The sequence below is a fragment of the Dermacentor albipictus genome, chromosome 9, assembly GCF_038994185.2.
Source record: "Dermacentor albipictus isolate Rhodes 1998 colony chromosome 9, USDA_Dalb.pri_finalv2, whole genome shotgun sequence".
NCBI lineage: Eukaryota > Metazoa > Arthropoda > Arachnida > Ixodida > Ixodidae > Dermacentor > Dermacentor albipictus.
Window position 1 is genome coordinate 63,774,853 of NC_091829.1, and position 13,871 is coordinate 63,788,723.

Here is a 13,871-nt window from a genome sequence, read left to right on the forward strand (position 1 = left end):
CACACCATTGTTCGCTTTTCCCCGACTCTACCTTGATATTTGCTCTGTTTCCAATTTTAATAAAATCGTTAATGCTCCAAAACGCGTTGTCGGCAGTTCTGCAAACATTCTCGACTTTATTCTGACCACTGTCCCCGATATGGTAGGCACGGTAACTTTCGTGCCTGGGATAAGCGATCACTCTTTACTTTCAATGTCATGCGTGCTTCATTACGTCCCCAGATGCGATAAAATCGAACGTTTACGTTTGACTACAACAAGGTAGACTTTGAAAGGATCAATAGTGAACTTTCGCTTTTTCTTGTTAACTACCTTCATGGTTTTGAATAGCGTTTCGAGGTGAACTGGGACCTGCTTCCCAAACCTAATCTTAAATCTTGCAAAAGCCTGCACTCTCCAAGAAATAAAAAAAACGCGCCATGGTTTAACTCATATTTAAACCGGCTTTCTAACAGGAAAAAGTGCTTATTTAGGACTGCCAAAGTGTGGCAAACTGAGGAGCGTTGGCATGCGTACACTATTGCATCTAACATCTACACTGAAGCTGTCGTTTGTGCGAAATCTGATATCATGAAAAACACATTGCCTACAATGCTTATCAGTAATTCTGGAAAATTTCTGAACATCATAAATAATACCCGCCGCGACAAGTAGATCTCTTTTTTTGGCCAGAATTGCTTACCTGTGCCTAATAAAGAGTGCATATCCATTTCGAATCATGTATTTAGTGTGAATATTTCATCCCCAAGCAATATTTCATTACCATCACATCCTTTCACCGACTTCTTCAGTACGCAGCCAAAAGTAATAGATTTTAAATTATGGGGTTGAACGTGCCAAAACCACTTTCTGATTATGAGGCACGCTGTAGTGGGGGACTCCAAAAATTTCGACTACCTGGGGTTTTATAACCTGCACCTAAGTCTCAATACATGGGTGTTTTCGCATTTCTCCCCCATTGAAATGCGGCCGCCGCGGCCGGGATTCGATCCCGCGACCTCGTGCTCAGCAGCTCAACACCATAGCGACTGAGCAACCACGGCGGGTAAAAGTAATAGATTTTCTAAAGCTCATTGAGATACTGAAAGCTTCATGTTCGTGTGGTGTTTACTGTATAAATGCAAGTTTCCTCAAAGAAACAAAGATGGATTAGTCTATTTTTCTGACAAAAATATTTCGACATTCATTACATACGGGGAGGGGACTCTTCCCGAGCATTGAAAACAGGCGAAGGTGAACCTACTTCATAAGTAACGTATTAAGGAATAACCCCTTAATGAACGCAGCATTTCTCTCACCAGAATACTTCGCAAAATTCTTGAACAAGTCACCTACTTACACCTTGCTAGCTTCCTTGTCTCAAACTCATTTAATCTTGCACAACATGGATTTATAATGTAGAACTCTTGTAAGCCTCACCCCTTGACCTTTACTCATTCCATGCTAACTCTTATCGACAATTGTTCTTTAGCTGATTGTATCTTCCTAGATTTCTTTGAAGCATTTGACAAAATTATTCATTGTCTTGTCATTGTCATTGTCAACTCAGGTACCCAAATACTGACGTAACTCTTCTCAGCTAGATAGCATTTTTTCTTAAGGAATGGTCGCAGTATGTGTAGCCTAACAATAACAATTCATCGTTAAGATCTATCCCCTCAGGCATGCCACAGAGGCCCGTCTTGGGCCCTCTTCTCTTAGTTTTTATTATAACCCCCCTAACTTTGTGGCTTCCCCTAACCCCTCTTTCCCCGATGATTGCGTTATTTATCGCGATATATCTGAGCCTACCTATGTTTCTGCTTAACAAAGTGACGTGAATAGTATAGTAAATGGTGTAATACATGGGCCACCGATTTAACCGCTCAAAATGTAAAGTTATGCCAGTATGATGCAATAATCTTGATACTCCTGATTCCTATGAAGTAAACAGCATTCCTTTTGATTCGGTTACCTTTTACAAACACTTAGGTGTCCATATAGCTAATTATCTTAGCTTGAAGCCTCATATCAATTATATAATCAATAACAGTTATTGCATGCTTGGTTTCTGCTAAAAGCACTTGCTGCTGCTAAACTTACTATGCACGAGACATTAGTGCGTTCAAAATTAGAATATGCCTCTACAATTTGGAGCCCCGGTTTCACGAACTGAACATCTTCGCTCGAGATGGTCCAGAATAATTCGGCGCGTTTCATTCTTTCGAATTACAATCGTACTAGCAGCACCACTTCAATGAAACTAACGCTATCATTGCCGTCTCTTGAGCTCCGTAGCAAAATATCTCACCCTCAGCCTTTTTCACTAAATTTGTCATCACGAGGAATTTAAACATGCTTTATTTCATAACCATTTTATCGCTCATCACGCATCGACCATCCTTAGAAATTAAGCGTCATCAGTTCTTAAACCAATGCCATATTTGCATTCTTTTCTACCTCGTGCATCGGCAGAGTCGACTCAGCTTCCAACCGTAGCATAAATATCAGATCACGATTCATCTCATTAATCTCTCATGCGATATCTTTATGCTGATCCCTAATATTTTATTTCTTTATTTTTGACACGGTTATCAGGATTTAGTGCGTTATATTCTGTGTATAGGTTGCCCCACTTGCGATTGTTCTTTGCTGATCACCGTTTATTCTCTTTATCAATTGCTTCTACTTCAATATATATTTGGATCTTTATTTTTCTCTCGTAGTTGACTTTATGGATTGCCTTTTGTTTCAGTAGACCTAATTGTGTTCGTAAATTTTTCTCTGTGTTTTAGGTACCACAAGCCCCTGTAATTCGCTTGCGCTTGGGAGTAATAAAATGAAATGAAATGATAAATGACAAAAACTGACTCTCAAGGCATCAAAAACCTTTTAACAATGCGATACACTGTTCAGAATAGCAAAGTTAAAAAAAAAAGATTGGAGAAAAGAAAGCAAGGACTAAGATGGTTCAGCGTGTTTTACGCTGCAACATTATACAGGAGCTTCACAGAAATGCAAATAATACTAATACTCAAATTGAAATGAACAAACGGGGGAAAAGCACAGAAGCAATTCTGTTCCACATCAAAAGCAACCTAAATATAGCTATTGCAATTTTCAGGTCAAAGGTTCACCGACAAACGATGCTATGTATATGAGTCAACATTTTAGATGCCCATGGTCATTTCGCATCAATATGTAGGGTAGTTGTATATTACGGCCACTTTACTGAGGGCAACGCCATCTTTCTCGGGGATTTTACACGCTCGCTCAGCAACGAATACGAAAAAAATACACTTGTTTGCCTCCTAACGTGTACAGAAAGTCAATAGCGTCCCGTTGCTTTAGGACAATGCTTCAGTTCCCATTAGGACAACCAGTACGATCTGACTGAGTGTGTCCTAATTTTGGAATAAACACAGTGTCAATGCGAAAATTCTTTACAAATTGCGTAGAAGCTCGTCATAACACGCTCACGTTGAATGGAGTCAGCGACTATATGAAACGAAATTGCGTTCGATTGCCGCAGTTATAAATGGTGCATCACGATTCCCGACAGTAAAACGTATATTCGCAGTAACATATGTGGGAAACGAAATGAAAGGTGTTCGATATTTAAATCAGTTTAAAATTATTTTAATGAATAATTTTGAATAATTGCAAACACACAAAACAACAACAAAAAATAAACCAAATCCACATTCTCGAATTTATTTTCTAAATGGTGTCTTTTACCCACCGTAGAAAGCAAAAGTTTATAGTGGACAGAGTTGAGTGACACTGAAAACACAAAACACACTAAGCAAACAAGCTATCGCGGCCAGCAGACATAAAATGTGTGAAGATTATCATAAACAAAATTTATTTACGTTGTCGCAGGAGCAGTTCACACATAAAATACATTAATCTCATATACTATGAAGCGGCAAGATTTTACACAATAGTTAAACATTCTTGTCTGTGTTTCATAACTCACAGAACGCCGACATCGAGAGCGAAGGAAATCAAATGCCAACGCCAGTGGTAAGCAAAATGGGAACGAACGTCGATTTTGAGTTACTGGTGCGATTGCTTGAAAGTTCAGAAAGTAACCGACCCTTCTTTGCACATTAAATATATCGAAAGAGCACCAAACAGACGAAATACTTTAGTTAACCCTGAGTGTTATTTATAACTCTAATCCAAGTATCTCATGTTTTCCACAATTAGGTGAGGCCTTCGCTGAAACATTACTGTAGCGCGCAAGTGCACCATGAAATATAAATATTGCATGCGTACAAGGGGAGCTGCATGAAAAATAAGATTGACTTTCGCGTCACACAAAGATAGTACTATAACACATAACAATAGTGGCGACATATTTGGCCATATTTTTGATCCCTAGACACAACCTACCGGAAGGACACGCCCACCAGCTCCGGAAGTACACGCACCGGTAAGAAGTAACAGTTCACGCTTAAAGCTTAAAGCACACGATCGGTTTTACGAGCAGATCAATAGTTTTAGTTTAAGTTTGGCCCGTCGAAAACATATATACTACGTGGGTAATGTTTTAATATGCTAATCAACTTCCGAAATGTCGCTCATTTGCGGCTTACAATATTTCGGATAATGCAGGGCGCGGCAGAGAAAACATGAATAGAATAGGAGATTTAGGGTTATTTGTCTGTCAATGCAGGACTGGCTGGATTTAGTAGCATAGAAGTATAACCCACGAAAGGTACAGCGCAAATGCTTGCTTAAGTTCCCTTAAAGTATTGATTGTCCTTCGCTGCTAGCACCACAGGTCCCGACAAAAAACCTTCCAAACTACTTTTGCGAAACCGAAGACATTTCTCTACGGGTCAACTAAACCCAGCGGTTAACCAATGCAACAAAATTTAACTTACATGCGTACAACATTGCCACAGACAACCACTTTAATTTAGACACTACCTCCTTTGGCAACGATGCTCCGCGTAACACGTTCCGTCAGCAATGGTAAATGAATGCTTTTTCTACGTTAGCAACGCCTGTGTGTAATTATCGACTTTTGTAAGTGCTATAAAACGCCCTAGATAACGTCTCACATTTTTTGCATCATCACCTTGCCGTGATGATTGTCATCACCTTGCCGTGATTACAATCTTCCGTGACGATGTCAGGTCTGTGCACCTGTGGGAAGCCAGAAATTAAAAAAAAAACCCTGCTCCTCTCCGGGCTTTTCCGGTCGCTCCACACTTCGTGACGTAACCTGGATAAGGGCTGCCGATTGGGCGGCCGACGAGGGACGATAGTGCCAACGTGAGGAGAGTACATGAATACTTTGTTTAGCGCAAATGTACTTTGCACATGTCACTCAATGGAAAGGGCACCAATGAAACTTTGGTGCACTTTCTAGCGTAGTAGACAAAAGTGAGCCGAAAACAGTTACACAAATTATTTCCGAAGAAACCATGTAGTCGCGCATTTTCAGAGGATGAGGTATTCTGCGAAATGAAATTAAGGAAGGATTCTGGACGCCTAATATCGGTTTCACATGGGGCACTTTAAACAGCAACTGAAGTTTTCGATCGCAATTGACTGCTTTTCCCAAGTTAGGAAAGTGGTTCAATTGTCATCATGAAATATGATGCCAATTGGGCTCGATAGCGATCGAAAGGCTCTTGTGGTAACGATTGTAAAGTCCGACATGTAGCACCACAGCAACGCATTTTCACTACTGCTCAGATTGAAACTACAGACTACAAATAACCCTGTCAGAGAATTTCTTGCTCTTCTACTAATGGAAGTCGTTATAAAGCGCAGTTCTGAAAACATTTACGTTAGTGTCTATGAATTCGAATTATCAATTATTTAACTTTTTACACAAAATAAACAATACCCTCCAACACTAACCGCCAACACATTGATAATACATTTCAATTCATTCCACATCTACCTCGTTTCACAGAGAGAAGACGCCGACAACGAAAACAATGAAATTCCAGCCCCAGAGGTAAGAACACACATGGAGACATCTTTTTGTTAATATTAATCAAACACCATCAAGGCCCATAGGGACATTACATAGGGCTGTAACGATAAATCAGTGATACGTAGAGTACACCCATTTATGCAGATAATGGATGTGAAAATAAAACAATAAAACAGCACAAGCGAAAAAAACACGAGAAAAAGAAGTAGAGAAGCTTGAAAGACAACATATCCTAAACATTGAAGACACCTATAGTCAATAAAATGGGTCTTACAGAAAATCAAATTTACTTGCTTACTTGATACAAGTGAAATACTTGTTTTAGAGAGGTACGCATACCAGCAGGTATCGGTACCGCATGTACGGCATGTAACCGCATTTACCGCAGGTGCTGCATGTAAAAATGAAACAAAAGCACAACCACAAAATATTTTGTGCAATAGAAGGAACTAGATGCTAACATAAAACAAGGACCACTGCGCAAGGAACATCAAAATAGAGTGAGGAAAAAGAAAAATTCAATCAGAAATAAAAGCACAGGAACAAAGACGTCTACGACGAATGAAGAAGCGAATTCTACATGTCTACTTTAAAACAGTGTTGCAGTTTTGCTAGGAAATACTAATGACTTAGAGCAGATAAGATTTACTTTGGTAACATATTCCATTATAAGCGTGAGAAAGAGGGGTTCGTGACTCAAGAAATTAGTACGCACAAGAGAGGGCTGCACTCTACATGATTGGTCAAGGCACGGGAAGATACCATAGGCGGGTCTGATGTGTTATGCGCTGAAAGACGACCTGCAGAGATTAAGCTTGTGAAAATGGGAAAGAAGCCCCATCAGGCTTCGATTTACTAGAGAGGGGAGATTTAGAGATATTTCAATGTTAGCTATGCCAGACGTTAGTAAATGTTCGTAGATAAGGAAAACTAGGTAACTACGTAATTAAAGAAAATTTTCAAAATTAGATAGTTATATTGCATGAGCTGCAGAAAGCACACATTGGTCTGGTGACTGCCACTATTTATCGACACCATTCACGAAAGGCTTTGAGGACAGGGTTCAAATGCATTTAAATAACCCCTGCATTTAGTCGCCTCCAAAGAGTGCTTTCCCTAACGTTCTATTGTGAACGCTTTGTGCTGTGGTAGAAAAATATTATTTCACTGCATCAAATCATCTCATTGGGGATGGTATGCGAAATAGGCTTAAAATTGTTTCATCGGAAGGAACTTCTCGTGGTTACATTTTAGAAGTTCAGATTTATTCTGTATATCATTGATCTGGGTTAGTTAGATGCCCATGACTGACTGATTAATGGGGTTTAAACCAAATAGAAATAAACGATGGCGAGAACAGGAGATGATTGTTAGGACTGTATGATCTAACTACGATAATACGACTCGTAAAGGTAGAGTTCTTATATAATCTAGACCTTCTGCGAATGTCCTTTATTAACGCGATATTTATATATCGTATGCAGGTTATAAGAAACGCACAATCCTATAAAATAACATCAAATATGCCATCAAGAAGCTACCTATAGCCTCACTAATGAGATCGATGATACTTCGCACAAAGAAAATGCCCCATTTTTTTCGTCGGATGAATTGACTTATCACTCTCATCAGAGTTTGAAACTCATATATATAACAATAAAAAGCAAGAGCATGCTGGCCTATTTTTCCCAACTCACACAGAGAGCCGATAACGACATCGAAGGAAATGGCAGACCAACGCCAGTGGTAAGCAAAGTGGCAACGAATGCCAATACTTCATATCTGCATACAGTGATTCTACAAACATTTGTGAACTTCTTACCTCTTTTTATTGTCGGACTAGAGATGGAGTAGCTGTCTAACGCAAGAGTAATAAATCCACTTCTTCCTATTTTTCTATCAACAACGGAGCTAAAAAGTATAATTGACTCTATTATCGTTGTTATCTCTGTGTAAAATGGTACGCCTAGCCAGTGTTAAAACAATTACTGAAGGTCTTCGCTGTCATACAGATAACATATGGTCGGCCACATCACAAAAGGCTGCGAAAAATACAGGCGTATTTCGTGACACTGAAGCATGATGTCATGAATACGGATGACACTAACAGATTTCGCCATATTTTTGGGACACCCAGACACAACCGACCGGAAAGACGCGACTGCCTGCTGAGGATGCGTTGGTACCGGTAAGCCTAACCAGTTATAGTGAAACACAATGGTGTTGTCGCAGAAAGGCGTAAATGCCGCGATCTAGCAGACGAATGAGGTTACACGGCCTTCTTAATAATATGCAAATTACCATTCTAAATCAAGTGATCTTGCCGTTTGGAGCATCTCGGATGAACGATAAAACATCTGAAAGCCGCTGAAACTAATGGCATGATTATACGTCTTTATTATTCAATTAGAACATTCTTCAGCTATTTGGATTACAGTACATAGCTAAGAAAAATATAAGATCAATGCTCATGTTTTTTCCTCAGAAGATAATTCTTCGTTGCTGCCTCCTGCATAAAAACGTGGGCATATTGCCCATATTCAGGTCTGGGCCGCTCATGGTACTTAAGCCAAAACAAGTAACAAATACACGAAGCCTAACGCAAACTATGTAGTGGTGAACGTAAAAAGTGCCTTATATATGGTATCGATGCAAGAGCATATGCACATTAGAAAAGGGAGCAATTGACATGATGCGCAGTATAATGTACCACATACACACATCTGCTATTCATTTTGACAGCCACGAAATGGGTCATTTGTTCATAAACCCGGAAGACCGAAGCCGGGGGTAAGTCCAGAAATTCTAATCATAAGTTTTGCCTTGGTTCTTTAGTTTTGTAGGAAGTCGTTTCGTACATGAACAAAAGGGTTAATCTAGACTGCTAATCTCCTTCACTCCTTGACTCCTTGACTAATCTTGAGCGCATGGAAACAAGCGCATCCACATCAATTAAATATAACCACAACTAGTCAGAGTTGTGTAAACGTAGGCGCGGGCAGCCTCACGAGCTACAACACTCATGCTCTATTTCTGCAACCTCAACACGAAACCAGTAGAGCGGTCGTTATGCAGACCACCTAATTCTGCACAATGATTGATCGCGGGTAATGCCGATGTCTTTTGCTTTTATAAATGCGTATTTTCGTCTCCTGGTTTGTCCGGGACGACCGGCCTGTTGCTGCTACTGCTGTAAGATATGCTCAATCACGTTGATAACCTATTTAACCTGCTGTAATTTATTTGAGATTGTTGGCCCCAGTGAATCAGCGGAGGGGACTTCTGCTGTCGGATCTCTTGATGCTGATTACATTCTTGAGTTTACTTTACGAGAGGGTGTGTTCCCATTGACAATAATAGGATTTCGAAGCGTTTAGGTGCTGAACGGACCATTACATAGGTGTATTAAGAAGTTGCAACTTCGGGTCTTGTATTAGCGGCGTATACACCTTCTTTCAGTGATGACGCTGAGCAGTGGACACATGGCGTGAGCTTTTCGAAATAGTTTGTATCTGTGTCCTGCTCATCCATGAATTCCTCGATGGCTCCTCCGGACCCTATGCGGTTCATGTTGAACATGGTGTACATTAGGTCAGAACGGATTTTTTATCATGCCTTTACTGAGGCTGGTATTTTGTGCGAACATTGCAAAGCCCAGCCTGTGGTCTGTGAAAAGGGGCCACTGGGCCCCATGAAGCAACACTAGTGCCCTCTGTGAATGCCTTTTGAATACACAATCTTCGCACTCTGTCTGTCAGTTTCGCTTTGCCCGGTCAGTGGAGATAGTGAATTGGCTTCTAAACGTACCCCAACCAGCCTAGTTTTGCACACTCCGCATAAATTTCCCGCTTTTTAGTCTGGAATCGCGAACATCTCCACAAAATCTCATGTGTGAAGAAAGGGGAAAGGTTGAAGACCAATTTGAATTTCTAGTTAGAATACTTGCTTATTTTGATAACAAAAGAACGAAAAGAAAGGTCGATGTCAAAGGAACATACGTTATATGCTATTGACCTCAGCAATGTTTATCACCTCAACAGTTCGCGAACTTTTCCGGCCGCATCAGCGTTCTCTTCTTGATAGCGCGTCTCATGACTCGAAAGCGTGGTCGCCACCTGCTGCTTCCGAAACCACTGCTTCATGCGCGATGGGCGACGATTTGGATTGAAATCACGCTCGTCGGTTTTCATAAGAAGCAGAGAGGGGTAGCGGCTATCAACGCCCTCTATCTGTCCTCCACACTAATATTCCGAGTGTTTTAAGCAAAATAGTTGATGTCAGCGCAGCAATGAACACGTGCGATGCTGACCTGGTAGCACTTACCGAGGCATGGTTAAATGCTTGTGTATTATTCGACGGCGAAATTTTTACCCATACCAAGACTTCAAGTGTCTATCGTTGTGACAGGGCTGGACGACAAGGGGGAGGGACACTGCTCACCGTTTCTGTCAGTCTGATATCATTCCACACTAATATCGTCATGAAATGTGGAATCCGTCTGGTGCGGTGTCATCTTGAACAACAAAACACACATAATCGGTGCGTGTTACTGTCCACCTCATGCAGCCATTTCTTCATGCAGCCAATAAATTTCATGACCCCATTAACTTTGCCCTGATTCGATACACATCATCTCTAGTAAATCTTTCTAACCGACTTTAACTACCAAGCAGTAAAGCGGACATTGGCACCATCATGTTGCTCACCATATTCTTCGCTTTGCCTCGAGCGTTCCTTGATACTTGCTGTGTTTCCAATTTTACTCAAATCGTTAATGCTCCGAAACGCGCTGTCGGCAGTTCTGCAAACCTCCTTGACTTAATTCTTACCACTTTCCCCGATATGGTGGGCACGGGAACTTTCGTGCCTGGACTAAGCGACCAGGGTTTACTTGTAATATCATCCGTGCTTCATTACGTACCCAGCTACGAAAGGTTACGTTTGACTACGCCAATGCAGACTTTGAAAGGATCAATAGTGAACTTTCGGTTTTTCTTGTTAACTACCTTCATTGCTTGGAATAGCGTTTCCAGGAGAACTGGGACCTGTTTGCAAACCTAATTTTAAATCTTACAAGAGCCTACACTCTCCATGAAATAATAAAATGCGCCATGGTTTAAGTCATGTTTAAGGCGGCTTTCTAACAGGAAAATTGCTTATTTAGGGCTGCCTAATTGTGGCAAACTGAGGAGCTTGGCATGCATGCACTATCGCATCTAACTTATAGACTGAAGCTGTCGTTTGTGCGAAATTTGATTTCGTGAAAAACACATGACCTATAATGCTTATCACTAATTCTCGAATATTTTGGGATATTTTGGATCTCCTTAGTTGGCCAGAATGGTTTACCTGTGCCTAGTAAAGAGTGCACATCCATTTCTAATCATGTATTTAGTTTGAAATTTTCATGCCCAAGCAATATTTCATTACCATCACATCCTTTCTCCGAATTCATCACTACGCAGCCAATAGTGATAGATCTTCTAAAGCTCTGTCAGCTTGACTCGGTGGGCAATTTCTCTTCCTCGGGCCGGTACCTGCCGAAGCAGTCACGTCGCGGCGGCATTCTGCCGACTCCACTTCCATTGCCGTGGCAATGGGAACGGCGTCACCCAGTAAAACATGGGAAAAAGCCGAAAATACTGCAGCGCGAAGGAACAGTGGTCCCTACGAGAATCACTGCGCTGAGGACACTGCGCTGTACTCCTGCTCAAGCGATGACGCCTCAGATGACGAAGGCTTCGAAAGAGTGGTACATCGCAAGGCCAAGAGAAGAAACATCAGCGGACGGTCTTCGTCAAGTAAGTCTACCGTCATGCCACAGCGAAGGCCGTCTGCGCACACTATTCTTTTTGTGCCGGACACACCCGCCGACAACCTCAACCGCCTTAATAGACAAGCGATTTCCGTTTCTCTGGAGGCTCTTGTCCCAGGAGAAATCAAGGATATAAGAAATAATACTCGAAAGAACGTCCTGGCTATTGATGTCCATAACCATAGCGCAATCAATGCTTTGATGGCAGTAAAGCTCCTGGGCAACATCAACGTCCACTACCTCATTCCACAGGACAACGAAACCACGGCTGGTGTCGTTTATGATATTGACACATCGATTAGCGACAGCGACCTGCCAATTTTAATCAAACCTGCCATTGATGGTGTTGCCTTACTACAAGCTCGGCGCCTCGGCAAGTCGACCTGTGTAAGGCTCGTGTTTAAAGGTGACTGTCTACCGTCACGTGTAAAGGTCGGACACTTTCGGCACGTGGTACGACCTTTCGTACCCAAACCATTTATGTGCAGAAGGTGTCAAAGAATTGGACATGTGAGCGCTGTCTGCCGAAATACAGCGACATGCTCACGATGTTCCAAACAACACGACACGGACACCTGCCGTGCAACAGAGCTCAAGTGCCCTAATTGTCAAGGCCCACACGTCGCATCCTCAAATGACTGTCCACGCCTAAAGAAAGAGCAGAAAATCTTGCGGAAAATGGCCAGAGACGGATCATCACACAGAGATGCTTCTGCAGCGATAAGACGACACCACTCTCGGAAACGAAAGTCTACGACATCCTCTTTCGGTTCAAGGGAAAAGTCTCGTCCGGCAACGCCACCTCCTGTTCCATCTGTCTCCAGTAACAGCACGAATGTCAACGATAAAAGCGGCCCTGCTATTCCTGCTTCATCAATTGAGGTGTTGCCAGCACTGCCGAAGACATGCCACGCGCCAGAGCCACAGCACATGACTCGCCACTTAACGTCAAATGTCACTTCAGTTGACCAAGTGCGAGACAAGGATTCACAAGTGATTGCTATGCTCAAATCCCTCACGAATGTCATGCGTCTACTACTGACAAACATGGACACTCCGGCTGCTCGTAGCGCACTGCAAGTGCTGGATGCGCTGACTCCAGTACTTGAAAGCATCGCATAGCACCATGGCCCGCCCCTCGCTGCCCTTCCACAAGGAAGTCAAGAAAGCATCTTTACTGCAGTGGAATGCCCGTGGTCTCAAATCGAGAATTTCAGATTTCAGACACTACGTTTTCGAAAACCGATTTCCCATACTTGTGATTTGCGAACCGAACGTGCAGAATGTTATACGCATTTCTGGCTATGAAGCATTCATGTCCTCTACCTGTGGTGATGTAAGCAAGGTAATTGTATATATTAGATGTGATCTGACATACGTGTTGCACCCAGTCCCGCCGCACGACGACAACCAGTACGTTTGTTTAATTGTGAAAACGAACAAGTTTACGTTCACACTCGTTGCTGTTTACCTTGCTCCTTCACGTGGATTCGACTCTAAACGACTGCACGACGTGCTATCAGTGACACCCCACCCTACGATTCTCACCGGAGATTTTAATGCTCACCATCCGCTTTGGGGGAGCTTGAAGATTGACTCCAGGGGAAGGAGACTAGCATCCTTTGCCACACAGCACGACCTGCACTGCCTCAATGATGGTAGCCCAACATATTTACGCGGGCTTACATACAGCAGCTGCCTAGACTTGACCCTGGTTTCTCGGCGTCTTGAAAGAAACGTGCAATGGTTTCCAGACATCGAATCCCGTGGAAGCGACCACATTCCGACGTACCTGAAGATTAAGGGACTATTTAAATGCCCCTCCACGACACTCCGGAGAATTGACTGGTCGGCGTTTCGGTCGCTCATGGAGGAAGTATGTCAGCTAGGGAACCATTCAAGTCTGGAAAACGAAATTCAAAAAGCCATGCAAGATACTACGCGTGCTTTTCAGCCTTTCCTGAAATACGAAGAATTTGAAGCCTAACTGCAGCGACTACGAGCAGTTCGCCGGCGGGCTGAAAGAAGATACAGGAGAACCAAATCCATCCATGATCTCAGAGAGGCAAGGCGGATGCAAAAGAAGATTCAACGCCGCATTGATGCACTTCAATCTCA

General features: G+C 42.3%; 1 protein-coding gene across 1 annotated transcript in view; it reads left to right on the forward strand.

Moving 5' to 3' along the window:
- The window catches only part of LOC139050135 (mucin-4-like), a 187,511-nt gene that overhangs the window by 134,405 nt on the left and 39,235 nt on the right, over positions 1-13,871 (forward strand). The window contains exons 55-60 of the mRNA XM_070526349.1: positions 3,961-4,005; positions 4,367-4,417; positions 5,915-5,959; positions 7,640-7,684; positions 8,076-8,126; positions 8,681-8,728. Of these exons, the coding sequence (XP_070382450.1) occupies positions 3,961-4,005; positions 4,367-4,417; positions 5,915-5,959; positions 7,640-7,684; positions 8,076-8,126; positions 8,681-8,728 (285 nt within the window). The remainder of the gene's footprint in view (positions 1-3,960; positions 4,006-4,366; positions 4,418-5,914; positions 5,960-7,639; positions 7,685-8,075; positions 8,127-8,680; positions 8,729-13,871) is intronic.